Raw genomic sequence first — 18,732 nt, forward strand, 5'->3', positions numbered from 1 at the left:
CTTCCCTACTCTACACCCACAGATATAGGGGATAACTTCAGCCAGGGTCTGCTCCTGGAAGGCTGTGTTAATGATTACACTTCTGAAAGGAGGAGAGAGGGATACGAGCTGTGCCATGCCACTTGCTCTCAGAGCCACAAAACAAGCTCTAGAATGTTGCTTAGTGGTACAAAGCCACATTGATTAGGAAAATGTAAGACCAGCAAACTTTGTAGAAGCTTTATAGAAAGAATAGTATTTTATTCCAAAGTATCTTGCATCATGCACAAATGCTTAATTGTGCACAACACAATTTGATATTAATGTGTGTTACATACTGTTTAACAGAAAGCTCTCATGACTATGTCAAACAAAGTTTCCTGCAATTGTCAGCTACAAACAATCCTGTCATTTTAACTACGAAACCATGAATGCTGTGCTGCAAGAGAAAGTTCTACAGTTAAGTTGTCTTTGCAGTCCTGGTACATTTCTAAGTACTCTTCAAGCTTCAAATTGTAAATCCTAGTAAACGATGCTAACTTGTAAGAGTTCAGTAAGGAATGACCTCACCTTCCAATGATTTTTACATGCTGCAATTTATATGATGCTGTTAGCACAGTCACCTTTTTCTTTACTGCTGGCTTGCAACTTGCACAAGACTGCATCACATTCACAGCCTGAACTGCTGCAGTGGAACGGGCCTCTTTTTCCAGGCTATAGGTGAGCTTTCTGAACACAGGCAGGCTTATAAAGCTATGAAGGAAATGAAGAGGTGAATAAGGCTCACCTACTGTTTATGTCCTTTACTCTACAATCATGGCTGGAATCTGCCAGGAATTAGGGACTGATATATGCACTGTCACTGCAACCCTACACTGTCACAAGATGCCAAACAGAAATACTGCAGATGCCAGAACAAAGCAGTGTTGTTACTACAGCCAGTAACTCAGCCACAGTGCAGAGATCAGCCTCAGAGCGGGTGCAGGGCATGGCACCCCATTCATGTCTGGAACAGGACGTTTCAGGGTTAATTCACAGTGCTGCTACGGCAACATGAACCTGTCCAGAGCTGTGCACTCTCATTTTTCTCCCTTAAAGGCAAGAGTGCTTGTCTCACCACAAACTTAAGATGAATGGAGGAGTACACTAATTCTGGATGTTCTTTGCTGATGGTTGATAACTGCATTTACTGTCATTAGACACTATCTTTACACAAAATATTTTCATATTAAAAATAAACAAATGCACATATATATATATCATAAAATTTTAAAAGGCCTCAAATTTTTTAGCTAAAACACTTTAAGCAGCTCAACAATTACCTTTAAATGCTAGCAGGTCTCAGAATTCTAAACCCAAACATCTTTCTAAACATGACTTTTCCTATTCTTCCACTGAGTCTTAAATTGAGCCCCAAAACATACCAAAGATATGTACAAATTGTAGCTACTCATAAATGTAACTAGCTGTCATGTATTCATATTTAAATAACTAAACTTTCCAAGACATACCTGTAAAAATATTTTCTCTAATTGGCCACGCCACAGCAACAAGAATTGCATTTTGCTTTTCTGAACAATGCACTCTGCATTCTAAGGAATTGTTCCACAGTTAGAAAAAAGAAACAGATCAATTTGTGCAAAGCCTCTAGAGTCACAGCATCTATAACAGATCTGAGATTTGTTTTCAACTACAGCTTGTAGTGATTAAGGAAGATAATTGTGAGAGGAAAAAAAAAGTAGGCATCAACACACACAAAGAAGAGAGAGCTATTCTGAGCACCTGGAGAGAGCATCCTGTAAGGTCAAAACAAGTTTTGGTCTGAGGACAAGCATATCTAGAAACAATTATATTGCTTCCTTCTGAAGAGAAGTGCAGATTGGACCACAGGTCACCTGCCATCTGATATTGCCTTACAGGTGTTCACTCGTGCAGTTGTATCTGAGTCACATTTCCTATAGGCATAAACCACCTTAAGATAAGCTGCCTTTAGCCAATCAAAGCAGTACTAAGGTAACAGCCCTTACTCTGCTGTATTACAGTTACATAAAATTAATTTCTGCAGGTTACAGTACACTTAATTAAAACTCAGCTCTGAAAAATCCTCTGAAGGTGCTAGTCATTCACTGTAACACCCTAACAACATAAAGCAAGCACCATCATTTCAATCTTTTACCTTTCACCAAGAGGAAAAGCATTTTTCTTCTTTCTGGCTTCTGCACAGAATATCCTTTTCAACAACTATATCTGTGCAAAGAACTCTAGCACCATGTAAGGTCCACTACATTAGACTGTTATTTTTTTTTTATATAGTCTTTCTAAAGTATATTTTAATTAAGAATGACTGGTTAGAAGTGTTATTTAAAGGTTATTTCCCTGATGCATTTGTAGAAATCCTGATACCTGCTTCACCTGGGAAAAAAAATCCAGCTCAACAGGACACAAAGTTTGTTATGATTCAGATTCCACCTTTGTGAGAGAGTACAGCAGCAAACTTCGGTGCACCTGAAAACAGAAACTCAAGGCCTCAGGCTCCTGAGTTCTTACAGGTCCTTTTGGGAGCCTGTTTACAAAAATCAGCAGTGCTCAAAGAAACTGAGTTTCAGTTAACAGACTGTATTCTTACCTGTGTCACCAGGAGACAGGACGCTCTTTTCAGTAACAGTTCCACAGCTCAGAAGACATGATTTATGACACACAGCATGGCTAGAAAACAAAGGGATTGTATGAGTATTTAATACAGTAGAGATTGAAAAATAAAATGCATACTTGTTAAGGCCTATAAAGACAATGAACGCTGCAAAGACCAGATGGGAGGTGTTGTTTTGACTAGTTTTGTGCTAGCAGTGTGAATATCCATTTCAAAAAACAAAGGTAGAGTCCTCTGAGGGTTAAACAAAGCAGGCAGCAGGAGCTGCCATCACATTACCCCTGCTCTTCCCAGCAACCAGTCCTGCCTTTTTGGAAAGAAGGGAGCTTCTGTGCTTTTTTCATTGCTGTGCACACCTGCATGCAAACTAGTACTTCGTAAGTAAAAACTGACAATGCAGTTGGTAGTATTACATGCAGTGGGAAGAAAAGGAAGGGAAAGAGTAAGAGAGATCAGATATTCAACTGAAAAACAGGGAAGTAACTGCTAGTTTGGAGCTACAGATTTGAGGAAACAACTGCACCAGGAGGTACGCACCAGGCTAGCCGAGTAGAGAAAGGAACAGCTGCTCCAATTGCTGAGAAATGTGCCTGCATGCTAAGAAGCTGTACTACTTTTCTTACAGAGTATGGAGATAAGGATTCCCACTCCATTCCGTTGCACAGTACTGGAAAAGAGGATGTGTGTACTTTACTTCAGAGACAGACCACTGTCCTCAATTAACAAGATAAGCATTCAAGGCCAGGCTGGATGTGGCTTGAGTTTTTCAGCCCCGCCCCCCAAGTTCCCGCCCACACGCAGCTCGGCCCGGCCCGCCCCATGCCACCTTCCCGCCCCATGCCACCTTCCCGCCCCCTGTGGCGCCGCCCGGCGCTCCGCTCCCCGCAGTGACGTCATGCGCACGGGTTCCAGACCGTTCCAGCGCCGTGACGTAGCGCGGCGTCATTCCAGAAGATTCGGCCGGCGCCGCTATAAAAGCCGCGGAAGAGGCGGAGCGCCGGCCATCATTGAGGTCTCTGAGTGCGGTGCGGTGTTGAGGTGCGGGTGGCGGTGAGCGGCTGCGGCCTTTAGACGCGCTGTAGGTGTTCCAGGCTTTGTAAGCGTGGCGCGTCCCCACGGAGCATCATGGTGAAGGAGACGGAGTACTACGACATCCTGCAGGTGAAGCCCACCGCCTCCTCCGAGGAGATCAAGCGTGCCTACCGCAAGCTGGCGCTGAAGTACCACCCCGACAAGAACCCCAGCGAGGGCGAGCGGGTAGGCAGCGGGCCGGGCCGCGGGGGGTGGCGGCGGTCCCTATGCTGGCAGGGCGGCCCGCCTGGGCTCCGCGCTCGGCTGGGCGGCTCCCGGGGCGGCCTTTGTTAGAATGCGGCTGTGGTAGTGCTGAGTGCAGGGCTGTGCTGGGAGCCGTCCTGCTGCAGAGGACGAATCGATCGCGGGTCTTACTCCTCTGCTTGTGCTCGTCGGCCTGAGTCCCGTTCTAGGAGCGATGCTTTAAAGCCGGCAGAGCCAGGAGAGCCCCTGGTGCCCTCGCGGTGCCATGCTGCCGGGCAGCTTGCCGTGAGATCAGCACATCCTGGCGGATGGGGTCGCCGTCCTGTGGCTTACACCGCGAGCACCCTCCGGCAGAGCTGCCCCAGGCACTGATAGAGACCCGCTGAACTTAATTTCTTGTGTGGGAACGAGCATCGCAGCTGGAAGACTGGAAAGCCAATCAAACTTGGGTGATTGCTTCATCTGTCTGCGAACTGGTTTGATGATCCCTCGCTGCTGGAAAGGAAGCTTCAGTTTCTGTGCATTTAGTACACTAACTCAGAGTACTAAAACTAGTGAAGTAGTAATGTGGGCTCAGCTAACATCTGCTTTTAATTTTGGCCCGCCAGTTGACCTGTCCGTAAGTAAATGATGCTCACACCGGAGCTTGTCATTTCAGTAATAGCAAATTGTGTTCAAAAGTAGCTAGACTTAATTTGTCTACTATTTTTAGTGATGGGAACCTTGGAATTACTCAAAAAGAATCCCTTTTTATGAGGATGATGTTTTGATTTTTAAGTCTTCCATGTGTAATGAGTAGAACACCAGTGTCTTGTCAATCAAAGTTAAAAGTACCTGCTTAATTCTAGTTGGCTGTAGGAGTGCAGTGCCTATGAAGGATCTCCATTTAGCTCTAGAATGACTAGCACTGGCCACTGACCATCGGGGAGCCACTCGGGACAGGGATAATGTGGTGCCCCTTTCTTAACAGATGTGTTAGGAGTACATAATGACGGCAACCAATGATCACCAAAGGGGCAGTTAGCATATGCTTGTAAGCTGGATGTGACTCTGAATTAAGTTCACTTGTAACGTTTGGTGGGTGGGAGGGAGGCAGGAGTTGTTCTTTATAGACTAAAGTGTATTAGTAGGGTCTGTGACTTATTTGTTTAGGGACTTTCCTCTTGGAAAAGAATAAATATTGTAAGTGTGACAGCAGCTTAGTCTGAAGATTCAGTTGCATATGAGAGGCTTATTTTTCCTCTTGGTCATAGTTGTTCAGAGCTTCTTTTTTCTTTTTAGTTTAAACTCATATCGCAGGCATATGAAGTTCTGTCGGACCCAAAGAAAAGGGACCTCTATGACCAGGGTGGGGAGCAGGCTATTAAAGAAGGAGGCCTGAGTGGCGGCAGCTTCTCTTCACCCATGGACATCTTTGACATGTTCTTTGGTGGTGGAGGCCGAATGAATAGAGAGAGAAGAGGTACACAGTTCTAAACAAGTTCTAGAAACTCTAACCATGCACTTAAGCATAAAACACCCGTGCTGTAGTACTGCTGTTCTGCTAAGTGCACATAGTATGGGTTTTACTAGCTAAAACAATAGATGAAGTAAACTATAATATTAGTTATTCTAGTAGCAAAATTAAGTAGATAACATGATGTAGCTATTAGCAGTCTTTCTGATGAGTTGTGCTTTTTTTTTGTTGTTGTTGTTAAAATGGGTGAGGGTAATCTCGAGGGGTGGGGGAAATGGTGGTTGAGACGGCTAGCAGATGGGTTTTAAGTTATCTTCTTTCCAAATCTGTGCCTCACTTGCTCATGTGCTTTGGGCAACTTGCTTCAAAGGACACCATCAACTTAAGCTGAAGTTCTAAATCTAAATGGAAAAGATTTGAGAGAAATTGTGATGCTGAGCATATAATGCTGCCAAAGCACAATCGCTTCTTTTCATTTCCAGTGTCTGCTGGAAGAGCGAGTAGTAACTTGCTATAAAGATTTTGAAACTATGCTATGAAGTGGCATGGAAATACATAGGTAGGCCTAATAGGCATTTCTAAATTGAGTAGATCTGAAGCTGGTAGTGTCCTTGCATCTTTTTCCTTTCAGTTAAGCTTATGAAATCGGGGCAAGAGTAGGGATAGAGTGGTGTTAATGATGCTTTGCTTAACTACAGCTAAACTTTATGTTCTGACTTAAGTGGGTGCTGCTCAGTGGAAGCTGATAGCACCTGCTTTTAAGGGGCTGAGCTCTGTTCCAAGTCTGGAATTAACTCTGTTTCTTTAGTGAGACTGCATGTACGAACAAGTATAGAGCCTTTAAATAAGCATTAGTCTTCTGAGTTGCTGAACCAGAATTAATCTGTTTTTTTTCTCTTTCTCTAAGGCAAGAATGTTGTGCACCAGCTAGGTGTATCTCTTGAAGACTTATATAATGGTGCTACAAGGAAACTGGCACTGCAAAAAAATGTTATTTGTGGGAAATGCGAAGGTAAAATAAGTAGTGGTTTCAAACACCTTTTATTCCATGATTCTTTCAAAGAATGTAGTGGAAGATTAACAACTAAGTGGATCTTCTCTTTTCTTGAATGTTTATCAGTGTACTTGCTTCTTTGCACTGCTTTATGCCAGTGCTTAGTCAAGAGCAAGGCTGTCTTCCTAAACACAGTGGTGTTAAGCTATTGATCTAATGGTGGACTTGATTATAACTTTCAGGGAGTTTTTAAATACCTTAATTAGAAGCTTTAATAGCTAGCTGGGTTTTTTTCCTTGAATCATTGTGGGTAGAAGGCTAGCTTCAATTATGCAACTCATTTTACAGCTCTTAAGTATCATGATGTCTGGTCTTGAGGTTAAACTTAATGCGGTCTTGTGTTGTAGTACTTAATTAAATATTTTGTAAGCGAGTTCTTTCCAGGGTGTTTATGGAATATTCAGCTCTGGAATGCTGTATGTTGATAATAGAAAACAAAAATGTATTGAGGGATAGAGGGGAAAGATTAGTGCATAGGTACCTTGACTGCTTTATGTAGAAATGTTTAATTTGTGAGGCGTGTTTGTCATAGAAACTATATATAATTACACTGGAAATATGTTACAGAAGGACTCTGAGTTACTCTAAAGGTTCTCCTGAAGTCAGTGAGTTTTAGCTTGACTACTTTAGACTAATTCTGGTCTTTGAAATATCTTTAACTACTTCTTGCCGTAGGTTATGGTGGAAAGAGAGGTGCAATAGAGAAGTGTCCTGTGTGTAAAGGAAGAGGAATGCAAGTTCTTGTTCAGCAGATAGGGCCTGGCATGGTACAACAAATCCAAACTGTGTGTCCAGAATGCAAAGGCCAAGGTGAAAGAATAAATCCAAAGGACAGGTGTGACAACTGCAATGGATGTAAGGTTGTAAGAGAGAAAAAGATCATAGAAGTTCATGTTGACAAAGGTGAGAACTGAGTATTTGTTTTGTATTCTCTACTCCCAGTCCGATAGATCTGCAGAGAATAAAGTGCTTTCTTTTCCTGTAGGTATGAAAGATGGTCAAAAGATAGTGTTTCATGGAGAAGGTGATCAAGAGCCTGATCTGGAGCCTGGTGATGTCATAATTGTGCTTGATCAAAAGGATCATGGTGTTTTTCAGAGACGAGGCCATGACTTAGTTACAAAAATGAGAATTCAACTCTCAGAGGCTTTATGTGGTTTCAAAAAGACTATTGAAACTCTTGATAACAGAGTCCTTGTCATATCATCTAGACCAGGTAGGTCTTCAGAATTCTGATGACATACAAAATGCTTGTTTGATTATGCTGTCTGTTCTTAATCAGCTGCTGCAACAAACTATAATTATGCCTGAAGTAATTTAATTCAGGATTGAAGAGTAACAACTAAATATTGCATGTGGAATTACAGCTAAAGATGTCAAATGCTTCTTACGAAATCTCTACTTCAATTATGGGATTTAAGTTTATAAACTGTATTATATCATCTGCTTCTCTTAGCACAGCCACCAGACTGAATTAGTTGACTTTATTTTTTACGGTAGATGAAATCCTCTTAAGGAGCTTATTTCAGTGTTCCTTTTATTCAGTTTGGTTTCAGTACTCTTCAATCCACAATTTTCCCTAGTCTCTAGAAAACTAAATGTTGCTTTTGATAGTTGAATTTCTGTCACATTAAACAACTCCCAACTTTTGTGTAGGTGAAGTGATAAAACATGGTGACCTGAAGTGTATCTACAATGAAGGGATGCCTATCTACAAATCTCCGATGGACAGAGGCAGCTTAATTATACAGTTTCTGGTAAGCAACTGCTTATTTACTGCAGCAAATGAATTGTTACCATCAGAAATAACTTCATTTTAAATAAATCCTAGGTCCAGTTTCCAGAGCAGCACTGGCTTCCAAGGGAGAAACTGAATATGCTGGAGGCTCTACTTCCTCCAAGAGAAGATGTCATGATTACAGATGAGATGGATCAAGTAGATCTTGAAGATTTTGACCCAAGCGAGCAAACCTACCGTAACAGTGGAGGAGAAGCATATGAAGAAGATGAGGATGGCCCAAGAACAGGTGTACAGTGTCAGACATCTTAAATTGAGGTGGAGTTGATATTGCCTAAAATGTAAATTTTCACAATGAAAACTGCATGGCTGTAATAGCCACTGCTTGTGGTCTTTGTGTTCAGCAAATTGAGTTGCTGCGCTGTCAGTATCACTTTTTTTTTTTTGTAACTAATTTATATTGTGTTCTTGTCTTTATATATAAAGCAAATGTCACACAGCTGAGAACCAACTGAGTTGGTATGTTTCCTTGTGCTTTGAAGGTTCTCAATTTATTTCACTGATGCTATTTATATAAGACTCTCACAATACTGGTAGAAGTTGAGTAGTGTCTTATGTAAATATTTTCATACTGAAAAATTAATTTCATAGAATAAAACATAGCAGAAGTTACTTCTAATAAATAGAACTTCACCTTTTGTTTTTTTTTCTTGTACTTCTTTAACCAATCTAGAATCTCTAAATAAATTCAAGTCCCTGCTCTCCTTTGTATGGTTACCTTTGCATGTTGCAACCCTGTTAGCTGTATTCCTCTTGTATATCAAGTGTTCTTTCTCCATAATAATCTTTTCCCTCTTCTCTACAATAGGCTAGTATTCTTTTAATGCTCAGCTTTATGTAAGTGTAACAACTTGCAGCTCTACAACCTTAATCTGTATAGTGGCCTCTATGTGCTTCAGAATGACATACACCATACTGCTTCCAAATAAAACCAGAACTTAGGTTTTTGAGAGATCATACCTCAGCCTTTTCTAGAAAGTGTTGTTTCCTTTGGGCAGTAGGTACTTTAGCTTTGATTAAGATGAATATTATTACAAAGCTCCCTGCCTTGGCTATGCTACTCCCATTTCTAATACCATGAAATAGCATAGTAAAATGATGACTTATCCCTCTGTGCTGTTTTTCCTGCAGCAGAATCACTGAAGTCAGAGTTGAAAAGAGGTGTACTGCCCCTTACTGAGATTAAACCATGATCAGGCACCTGTCACCATACAATTACTGGAACAGCTGTTCAACTTAAATGACCCTCTCTTGCTTTCAGGAGCAATGGGAAGATGAGTAAAGCATATCCTAATGTCTGTCACTTTCCCTTCTCCTAAAATAAGTTTGACCAGCTTGAACAACAATTTCTAGCTCTCATCTATTTCTGTGAAGGCAGGGAACAAATACCAGTGGTAGATTAACTGAGCAGTTATTCTACATGACTGTATCCTTCTAAAAATGTTTCTCCAAAAATCACAAATTAATTGCAGTGGTAGCTTTTATTTTTAAAAAAGTAAAGCTTTCTCCCATGCTAAATGGTATTGAATTTACAAATGATATTTCATTTCTTGAGCATTACTAAAATGCTTTTTTAATATTAAAAAGGTAATAATACAAGGACTGCAGTATTTCTAAGAAATGCCACAGCAGAAAACCAAAGCACTTAACTCAAGACACTTAAACAGGACAGTCATAAATATGGATTTCTTGGTCGTCTCCAACAGACACAATTTTGGACCCACTTCCATTATATTTCACACCCCAAACCTGCAAACAGGACATAAGGAAGATTATCAGGGAAAACAGTAAGGCAAAAATGTATTTGTCTTTGCAGCAAGTTATACTGACTAGAAGAAGCAAAAGAGGAAGGCCACACTGGAGCTGGTTCAGTTATACCTCTTGCTTTTAATAGCAGTGTGCCCTCTAGTTGTCTGAAAAGGCTTTACTTTCCTACTGACCGCAGATGATGCATCCTCTACAAACTACCAATGTGTACCTGCCCGTTTGAAAATGCTAGGCTTGATTTATGTGCTCTTAGATTGCTCTCTTGAGGAGTCTACAATAACAGTACATGCACTTAAGGATGAAGTCTTAAGTATCAAGGATGCTTATCAAGCTTTTATAATAATTCCCCCTTACATATCTGTGTGCTGTCTGAAGTCGTAAGACCACAGACAAAACTAATAGGGCTTGATAAGAATTCATTCAGCCATCTGGGATTGTCCTCATCTGATCCTCTAAAAATGAGTTGTGGAAGACATCTATCTATACCCTTGAAATATTAGTTTGATATTAAGTATCTAAAAATTACTAACAATTTGAGGATTTCATTATAGCAAGATGAAGACAAATCCCAAAGCTATAGTTCTAATTTTAAACACGAGTGCAGATAACTGCATACCTGAAGTTTTCCTGTTAAGATGGAGACTTAAAGCAAGAGTAGACAGAACAGTTTTAAGTTGCTAACATACCTGGTCTTGGTGGTCAAAGAAAGTATGAACGCAGGTTCTTGTTCCAGCATCCCAAACTTTCACACTTTTATCAGATGAACTGAAAAGGTAATATTGATCAACACCTAAATTAATAGATTAACTGCAGTTCAGTAACAAAGACACATGTCTTCCAGCAGGTTCCAGTGACCTATAAAATACATTCACTGGTCCTGTATATGCAAGATAAAATTGAGGGTTCCCATTTTAGCCAGAAAATTCTTCCAAGATCCTTGATACAAAGATAAAGAAATGCATGTTATGTAAGCCTGGGTCACCTTGTCTGAGCTGTCTGAAGAGTTGTTACTCCACTAGATCAACATGCAATACTACATTGGATTGTACTTGTTTTTTTTTTAATACAGCTTTTCAGATCTCTAGAATCAAATTGCTCATTTAGAGGTTCAGATGTTTTTCACTTTGAGGGAACTACACTGCACTGGGATGGCTTACCCTGTTCAATTGCTACTATGTTGCAGATTGTCTCCCGAGCCTGTTATTGAAATGTTCCAACACAGCTACTTCATGATCCATCTCTCTTTATAATTCTTTTTTTTTTTTTTAAATAAGCATAAAGGATTTTAAATTCGTTAGTACCTGGAAACAAAGTGGGTATCATCAGGACAAAATGCTACATTTAATACCCAGGATCCATGACCGCTCAGTGTGCCAGCCAAGTTGGCATGCTGTCTGTAGAAAGAACAAATTTAGAAAACAGAATTATAACATCAATATTTGCCTTCTTTCCCTCCAGGGAAAAAGCAATCAGCTCATACTGTGCTGTTACTGTACTCCTAACAGTTCAACAGAAAGATTACAGAGGGTGACTTCTGGACATTTTTTCATCCAAGCAGAATGGTGTTGAAATAATTTTTTTTTTTTTTTCCATTTCAAGAGTTAAAAAGAGGCCACTAAAAAGATGCATAGGTGGAAGAAACAGTTGGACCTGAAAAACTTCTATGAAGAAGGCACAGTAATGCAAAGTAATGTAGGGGAGCAGAGATCACTGAGGTGGTTGGCATAGTGCAAGAGAAAAAGGTCATATACAATATCATTTCTTGGGTACAGATGTTTAAGATAATACACAGGACAGATACACAAAGCAACCTGTTCCTTACAGGGCCAAATATGAGAAAAGTCATTTGTTTGCAAGCTAAGGCTGCCATCCACCTAAGTGCTTTGTAAAAACTGAAGGATTTGTGTTTTAGTACTTAAGCTAAGGTTATTTATTAGATAAAGTGATCTCCAAGAGCTGGACAGGATTACTAAGAGAGGAGAGTTCGGTATATTTATTACAGCATTGGCTTTCTGAAGTAGTTACTTTACTGTTATCATGTGCTGCAAAATGCCAACTCACACATCGTAGATTTTGATGTAGCCGTCATCTGAAGCCGTTACAAGTAACTGAGAGTCTGGAGAAAATGTCAGGGAACGAATAGGCATCGCATGACCTGAAATTGAAGCATTCATGGCTTACAAAGTAGCTCTTCAGCTACTAATGACAGCAACAGTAAGGAGTTACACCGGAACAGCACTTTTAAAAGAAAGCAACCTCTCTGCTTTTGCTTCTTCATACAACATACAGTGGAAACTGGCGGTAGTTCAGAGCTTTGCATGCTGAGGCATATCTACACCAACACAAAAGTACCCTCCTGTTCTCACAGCTGTGGATCTTAATTAGAAGCAATGTAGGAAAACGTACAATTTTCTGATCTCACACTGCTTTCTAATAGGACAAGCATCATACTTTCTAACATGAGTTTGTCATGTTTGAAGTTGCTGGGCTCTATTATACACTGGACACAACTGCATGAACATTAAAAGCGCATTTATCTTAAAAATGTGCATCTTTTACAACATGTTCAGTTGTTTTCTCTGACACCATAAAGAGAAGAAAAAAACCACATGCACAGTAGCACAATTTGCCTCATTTGTGCAATACATAACTGCACAACACAAGAAGCAACTGCAGTTAAAAACTGAGTTAAGCATTACTGATAGTTACATTTTAAGGTAGGCATTTATACTACAAGCCTGAGTTTATATTACATGTTAGAGTACATTACATAAATAAGATCTAACGGAAAAGAAACATAATTTATGCCATGGCTGTTCTAGCTGATAACATCTTGTTAAATCCCTCAGTTTTCTTGAGTGAAACAATAACTTAGATAATGCAAATGCACAACTCATTACCTTCTAGCGTGTGCAAAAGTTTTCCAGTTGCAATATCAAAAATATTGATAATGCCATCTATTGCTCCACTGGCTAAGTATTTTCCATCTGGGCTCTGTAAGACAAGAAGGGTGCATTTAACAGCTGTAAGAATTCCTGCTATGTACCTCCCCAGTGCTCTTGGCACCTTGTCACAAAGTATGGCTGACAACGTTACATAGAAATTAGCTGAAGGAAGAACAAAATCTGATTGACAACATATTACAACATGTTTCACGTAAGAAATTAACTGTGTTTCTTACATATGCAATGCTAAGGATGAACTTTCCTCTAGTGTCCAGAGAATATTCTTTTTTTCCAGTTTCAACACCGAAAATATTTACTTTTCCCACATGACTTCCTGTTGCAAGGAACTGGGAATCAGGTGAAAAAGCCAGGGACCAAGCATCAACTGTATTAAAAAAAAAACAACAGCAAAACATTCAGTTATCTGAGTACTTCTGCTGGTCCTTATCCAACGATGTCAGTTCTGGATGCGTACATTTGTACTAAATACTCCAAACTCCACTGAGTAACAGTGGACCAGCTCATTAATGTTAATTTCCTTCTACATAATTAATGCAGTGCAGCACAAAGCGTTTATTTCAGTTCAGTAAAAAATGCTATTTTCTTCCAAGATCTTGGTTTTAGAAGCTCCTCCTGTAACGACAGGTTTAGAATTAAGACTGAGTGAAGTCTGAATTCTTTTCTCCTCATGACAGAAGATACTAAGCCAGTGAAAGAAAGAAATGCTAGCAGATAGCAAAGCACTGAAGACACAGGAGAAACATGCAGATAAAAGAATGTAACATGGATCAACATGCCTTGTGAGTGAATTAAAAAACCTTCTGAGAGTTAGGTAAGGTGTTTACCTGGCACAATGTAATTCAGGCACTTCTACAGGCCTGCTTATTAATTTATTAATAATTCATTAATTACCCAAAGCACTCAAAAATTGTTCTTAAATAAAGGATTTGCCGGTGGATCAATGACATATTTAAAATAAGACAATAATGAAATAATCTGCATTTCAACTTGGAGAATGCAACATCGATCAACAGGCTTCAGCTTTACTGTAAATTGACTTGCTCCTTTAGGCCTGGATGTACTACAGAAATAAGCATCACATATACAGCTCAAATTCAATGCACAACTAGATGTCAATAGCAAGTTCAGACTTTATAACCAGTCTGAATTGTGATTTTTTTTTTACATATCCTTATATATGTGTAAGAACAAGGTGGATTCCATTTTGCTTTATGTATCTATATGGGAACTGCTGAGTCCTGGCCTGCCCCACTGATGGAGACCTGTGGGAAGGACCCGGTCAGCCCTGGGAGCACAGGTGAAGGCAATGCAGCTGTGTGAGCAGGAGTGGAGCCTGGCTGCACCTCTCTTAGACCCCATTGAAGGGCTGACTGCCACTGGGGAAGGATCTCTTCCTGGAGATCCCTCCTTGGTGGAGCTTTTCCCTGTGAACCTGGAGTCTTCTGATAGAGGTGAGCAATTTTCTTCCCTTCCTTTATAGCACCTTTCTATTGTGCCAATCCTTTTGTCATTACCCCTCTGGTAAACCAGCTTTTCCCATCATATTGATCGGTCCAATTGTTACAGTATCTACCAAAAAGTGTATCAAGTGTAAGCATTAATAGTGTGTAAATGTGAAACTGTCCAATACTACTTTGTGATGAGTTGGTAAAAATCAGTAAGATTTTAAGACTTTACAAGAAAGATTAGGAAAAAATTCCAGTCATCTCATGTACTCTAGTTATACATTGTCCAGTATTTACCACCTGGTGTTAGTACACATCTTATAACACAGTGTAACTCTGGTATCTTACCAGGGCCAGCATCTATTGACTTGATCTGTTTGCCAGTTTCTAAATCCCAAAGGCGAATGTGGGCGTCTAGGGAGCTGGATGCTGCGATGGAACCCGTGTGGCTGATATCCACAGACACCACACCTAGCTGGTGACCCTCCAACGTCCATTGTAGATCCAATTTTTCATCATTCCTTTTGTCACAGGGGAAAAAAAAGTTATGAATAGCTGAGGGGTACTTTATCAGTCTCAAACCTCAGACAGAACAATCAAACAAGATGACCCACAGTTCTCCATGTCAGTCAGGCAGGGGGCAATCTAAGTGAAAAGCAAAGACAGAAATGCACAAATTGTCTATGGTACTCAAAGGAAAGAACCAACAAATTAATTATTTACCATATTTATGCAAAGTAAGTACTTCATTTTGCATTTCTAAGTATTCCCACAGAAATCACCATTCCACAGCAATGTATGAGTACTTACATTACAGACTTCATCTGCCACCGTAACATGAAATGACGACAAACACTTTTATAATATCACAACACAGCAACTCAAGTAATTAAAGTGAAGCACATACCTGTCTTCTTATGACTTAGGGAGAGAAAAAATTCTTTGCCGTAGTACACATCAGTGCTAATTTATTAGGATTATGGATTTATTCTTTTTATAAGAAAGGAAGATGACATTTCCTTTTTTTATTTTGCTCCCATTATTCATTTCACAGTAGACACATTCCTTCCCCATGCATTACCTCAAAAAGTTGCATTTCTAATTCTTTGGCTTCCAAATGCAACAAGTCCTACCACTATGTGGTAAACGACATAGAAAATGTGATGTGTGTTTTCAAAAGGGTTTGTGTTCTTAAAAATGTGAAGCATCCCAGAATGCTACCACTATAAAAGAAAAAGATAAGGTCTGCTCAAGAGAAGAGCTGTATGCCATGCTACCCCTTCCCTGATGTAATTTCTAACATCATAGAGTAGAATCATAGAATCAGAGAGTCACCAAGGTTGGAAAAGACCTTCAAGATCATCCAGTCCAACCGTTCACCTATTCCCAGTAGCTCCCACTAAACCATGTCCCTCAACACAACATCCAGCCTTTCCTTGAACACCCCCAGGCTCGGTGACTCCACCACCTCCCTGGGCATCCATTCCAGTGCCTGACCACCCTTTCTGAAAAGTAATAATTCCTAATGTCCATCCTTGCAGCCTCTGCAAATTTAAGACTGCTGTAACTCCATACCAACTCCTGCTCATAGCATCCAATACAAAGTACTTCACTTACCACTTCCAGACCTTCACGAGATCATCCAAAGAACCAGAGATCACAGTTTCAGAACCATCTTTTTTATTCTTTCCCCAGGCAACTGACCAGATGGCATCATCATGAGCTAAAAGAGATTGAAAGTATTGAAACTAGAAGTTAAAGTATTTTCTTTTGATGTAAGACAGCAACCAGTTTTTACTTCGTGCAGAGCAGACAGGCCAATGAACATCTTGATGTGACACAGTTACGTGCCTGAGGCAAACACAAATACAGACTGTGCCTACAAAAGGGAGAATTGCTAAGCACATGCAGAAGCAATATTCTACACACAGAAAGCTCCAAATAAACAAGCCAAATGCAAGAGGAGCATCATCTCAATGCAGACCCCTTCTTTATTACCATTCTCACATAGATATCTGTATCTTAATCAATGATACAATTGCAATAATTCTGTTGTTATCTAGTTTACTACAAGACTTTAGCTCTGACTGGGAGCTCCAGGAGGTCCCGTCCCATTTTTCTGTTTTGTTTTTTGATTATTTTATTTCCTTATACCCTAACCCTGCCATTGTTACTCATACTGCTTACTCTCCTTGTCATCTTGTTCCCTGTCTCTCTCTCTCAGTTATGTGATATTGCTACTTCATGGGCTGTCTCCTAATTAGCATTAATTACCATGTAAGTTGTTTAATAGCCCTTAGGTGTACTAAAAGAGCTAAGGTTATAGTGTCCATCTCCTGCAAGCTATCTGATGAAGACACAAGAATCATCCAATAGGACAAACTTTAAACATGTTCAGAGTTAATTTTTACAGCAGTTACTCCCAGCAGATTGGAAGCTCTATTGCATCTTGAAGTACTTTGTTAAAAAAAAAACAGATCCTTCCCCCCCAGCAAGGAGATGAAAACAGGAAATTACTCTTCTTGTGTGTGTTGCTTTACCATTTTAAGACTGCATGTCCCAATATCTGTATCCTAGTAGAAAATTTTACAGAAGGAAGTTTTATCAGGCAGAAATCATGGTGGCCTAATCATGGTGGTGATCCTAAGTCTACTGCACCTGCTGCTGCAGGAACACACCACTGCAGCCACAGTGCCTGTACACCTTTCCCAGGACAGCTTCAGAATGCATGAGAGTCCAATCAGCAAAACAAGTCACCCTGTTGCTAGTCAGGAAGAGCTGCCTGCTGTGCAGCAGCAGTAACACCCGGCTCTCATTGCTCTGAACACAACAGCTATTTTGTCTGCTGCTGAAAATCTGCTCTGATGTACACATAACATGGACACCCTTAATGATCTCAGTGGCAAATCTGTTCTACAACACCCGAGGAAGCCAGAATTAAGAAGTACAAGTTAGTGCCTTCTCACCTTGTTCTTGCTTGAAGAGAATACCATACTAAAAAGAAAAAACAATTGGTATTACGCACAAACAGCCTAAAAATCCATCCGAGTAGCGATCAGTTTGAGTAACGCCATGTTTCGATTTACCTGTGTGGTCATGTCTGCGAGGAAGCGACCTCAGCAGGAAGGCTCTGGAAGGAGAACATCCATTAGGCGCGACACGCACGGATAAAGGCCCAAGGGGCCCTCCTGTCACCCCCCGCCCACCTCACCCCGCGCGGCCCTCCCGGATCGCTGCCGCATTCACCCCTGTCACGGCGCGCCGTTACAGTACCGCGCCGTGCCCACACACACACAGCTTCCGGTCGCCACGGCTGTCGCCGCTGTCGCACACTGATGAGGTCACGTAGCACAGAGAGCGCGGCAAGAGCGCCCCATCCCGCGGCCTTCTTCCACGCCTCGACCATAGAGCGCCGCCGTGTGGTGCCGCTGAGCGCGGCTCCTCGCGCCATAACGGTCAGCGCGCGCCTCCCTCACGGGGCGGCTGTGGGAGCGGAGAGGCTGAGCGCGCGTGTCTGTGCTCAGCCGCTGCGTTGCGCTGTGCGCTTCGCAGGTTCCTCAGCTGGTCACACCGAGACAGCCAACGTTACGTGAGGAACCGCCCGCTGGCCTTGCAGCTGTCCTAAAGCATTTCTGGGCGGCATGGACATAACTGTAGCGCCCTTCAGTGCCATCCCGGCAGTTTCCGTCGCCGCGGGCCGCTGGCTCACCACATAGCAGCTCTGCCCCGCGCCCTGGGGCTGCGGTCAGAGCGTTGTATTTATATGTCCTCAGCTCATAACTCATACCAGGATTCACCATTCAACACTTGCCTAGCCTTTCTCAAAAGCCAAATTTATCAAGATCTCAAGGTCAACCAAACCTCCCTACAGCATAAAGGTAATTAACTGTGAGTTTCTGCTCTGCACTTAGATGAGCACTACAACACTCAACTGTTGTCAGCCACATCAGCTCCTCTCCCTCGTCCATAGTAAATAATCCATTAAGTAGCGGGGATGAGAAAAGTGATAGTGATATTTGAAGTTATCTGTGGCAGATAGTGGGAAAGCATAAGAGATGACTTGAGGATGGAACAACGTGGTCACCTTGGAAATGACTGTATCACCACTGCCACCATAGGGTTGGAATGGATGACAGGTGCCTTTCGGGGCTGATCCATGGATTTCAGGTTTGGTTTTCCACAGCAGCGTTCTGTGTAGAAACTGTAGTGCCTGCAGGCACTACGGAAACAAAGAGCTGCCTCACGCAGAGCTCGGGATCAGCATGCGGATTTACACCGTCTGCCCGTTGTGGGGCAGCAGCATCAAGATAATCTCCGCTCCTTGTGGTGGCAAAGGGTTGGC

At 41.4% G+C, this 18,732-nt stretch overlaps 3 protein-coding genes across 8 annotated transcripts in view; 1 reads left to right on the forward strand and 2 right to left on the reverse strand.

Annotated features, from left to right (window-relative positions):
• The window catches only part of ACSBG1 (acyl-CoA synthetase bubblegum family member 1), a 32,895-nt gene extending 29,329 nt beyond the window's left edge, over positions 1-3,566 (reverse strand). The window contains exons 1-3 of the mRNA XM_048955667.1: positions 3,474-3,566; positions 3,167-3,296; positions 2,606-2,685 (exon numbers count right to left, since the gene is read on the reverse strand). The gene's annotated coding sequence lies outside the window, so the exon portion shown is untranslated. The remainder of the gene's footprint in view (positions 1-2,605; positions 2,686-3,166; positions 3,297-3,473) is intronic.
• A 66-nt stretch (positions 3,567-3,632) lies between these two features.
• Positions 3,633-8,850, forward strand: DNAJA4 (DnaJ heat shock protein family (Hsp40) member A4). 2 transcript variants are annotated; one of them, XM_048955669.1, is made up of 7 exons: positions 3,633-3,886; positions 5,186-5,366; positions 6,268-6,372; positions 7,090-7,317; positions 7,400-7,630; positions 8,071-8,171; positions 8,246-8,850. In XM_048955669.1, the coding sequence occupies exons 1-7, from the start codon at positions 3,755-3,757 to the stop codon at positions 8,462-8,464; spliced, it is 1,197 nt and encodes a 398-aa protein (XP_048811626.1). In that variant the 5' UTR covers positions 3,633-3,754; the 3' UTR covers positions 8,465-8,850. The 2 variants fall into 2 exon arrangements, with proteins under 2 accessions (XP_048811626.1, XP_048811627.1); XM_048955670.1 differs by lacking the exon at positions 5,186-5,366 and having other exon boundaries at positions 3,783-3,886.
• A 130-nt stretch (positions 8,851-8,980) lies between these two features.
• Positions 8,981-17,725, reverse strand: SKIC8 (SKI8 subunit of superkiller complex). Of its 5 annotated transcripts, none has more exons than XM_048955675.1 (11): positions 17,637-17,725; positions 17,477-17,520; positions 17,357-17,384; positions 16,008-16,113; positions 14,739-14,911; positions 13,161-13,309; positions 12,880-12,973; positions 12,041-12,134; positions 11,281-11,373; positions 10,666-10,744; positions 8,981-9,961 (listed from the first exon to the last, which is right to left on the reverse strand). In XM_048955675.1, the coding sequence occupies exons 2-11, from the start codon at positions 17,486-17,488 to the stop codon at positions 9,872-9,874; spliced, it is 918 nt and encodes a 305-aa protein (XP_048811632.1). In that variant the 5' UTR covers positions 17,489-17,520; positions 17,637-17,725; the 3' UTR covers positions 8,981-9,871. The 5 variants fall into 5 exon arrangements, with proteins under 5 accessions (XP_048811632.1, XP_048811631.1, XP_048811629.1 ...); XM_048955674.1 differs by having other exon boundaries at positions 17,664-17,714; XM_048955672.1 differs by having other exon boundaries at positions 17,602-17,713.
• Between the last annotated feature and the right edge of the window lie 1,007 nt (positions 17,726-18,732).

The sequence above is a fragment of the Lagopus muta genome, chromosome 10, assembly GCF_023343835.1.
Source record: "Lagopus muta isolate bLagMut1 chromosome 10, bLagMut1 primary, whole genome shotgun sequence".
Taxonomy (NCBI): domain Eukaryota; kingdom Metazoa; phylum Chordata; class Aves; order Galliformes; family Phasianidae; genus Lagopus; species Lagopus muta.

Excerpts from the sequence above, each read along its gene's own strand:
- DNAJA4 (XM_048955669.1), top strand. The coding sequence starts at position 3,755 with ATGGTGAAGGAGACGGAGTACTACGACATCCTGCAGGTGAAGCCCACC. Across the intron at positions 5,367-6,267 it reads AATGAATAGAGAGAGAAGAG|GCAAGAATGTTGTGCACCAG; the intron begins GTACACAGTTCT and ends TCTTTCTCTAAG. Across the intron at positions 6,373-7,089 it reads TATTTGTGGGAAATGCGAAG|GTTATGGTGGAAAGAGAGGT; the intron begins GTAAAATAAGTA and ends TTCTTGCCGTAG.
- SKIC8 (XM_048955675.1), bottom strand. Across the intron at positions 13,310-14,738 it reads GTCAATAGATGCTGGCCCTG|TTGATGCTTGGTCCCTGGCT; the intron begins GTAAGATACCAG and ends TTTTTAATACAG. Across the intron at positions 9,962-10,665 it reads TCTTTGACCACCAAGACCAG|GTTTGGGGTGTGAAATATAA; the intron begins GTATGTTAGCAA and ends TCCTGTTTGCAG.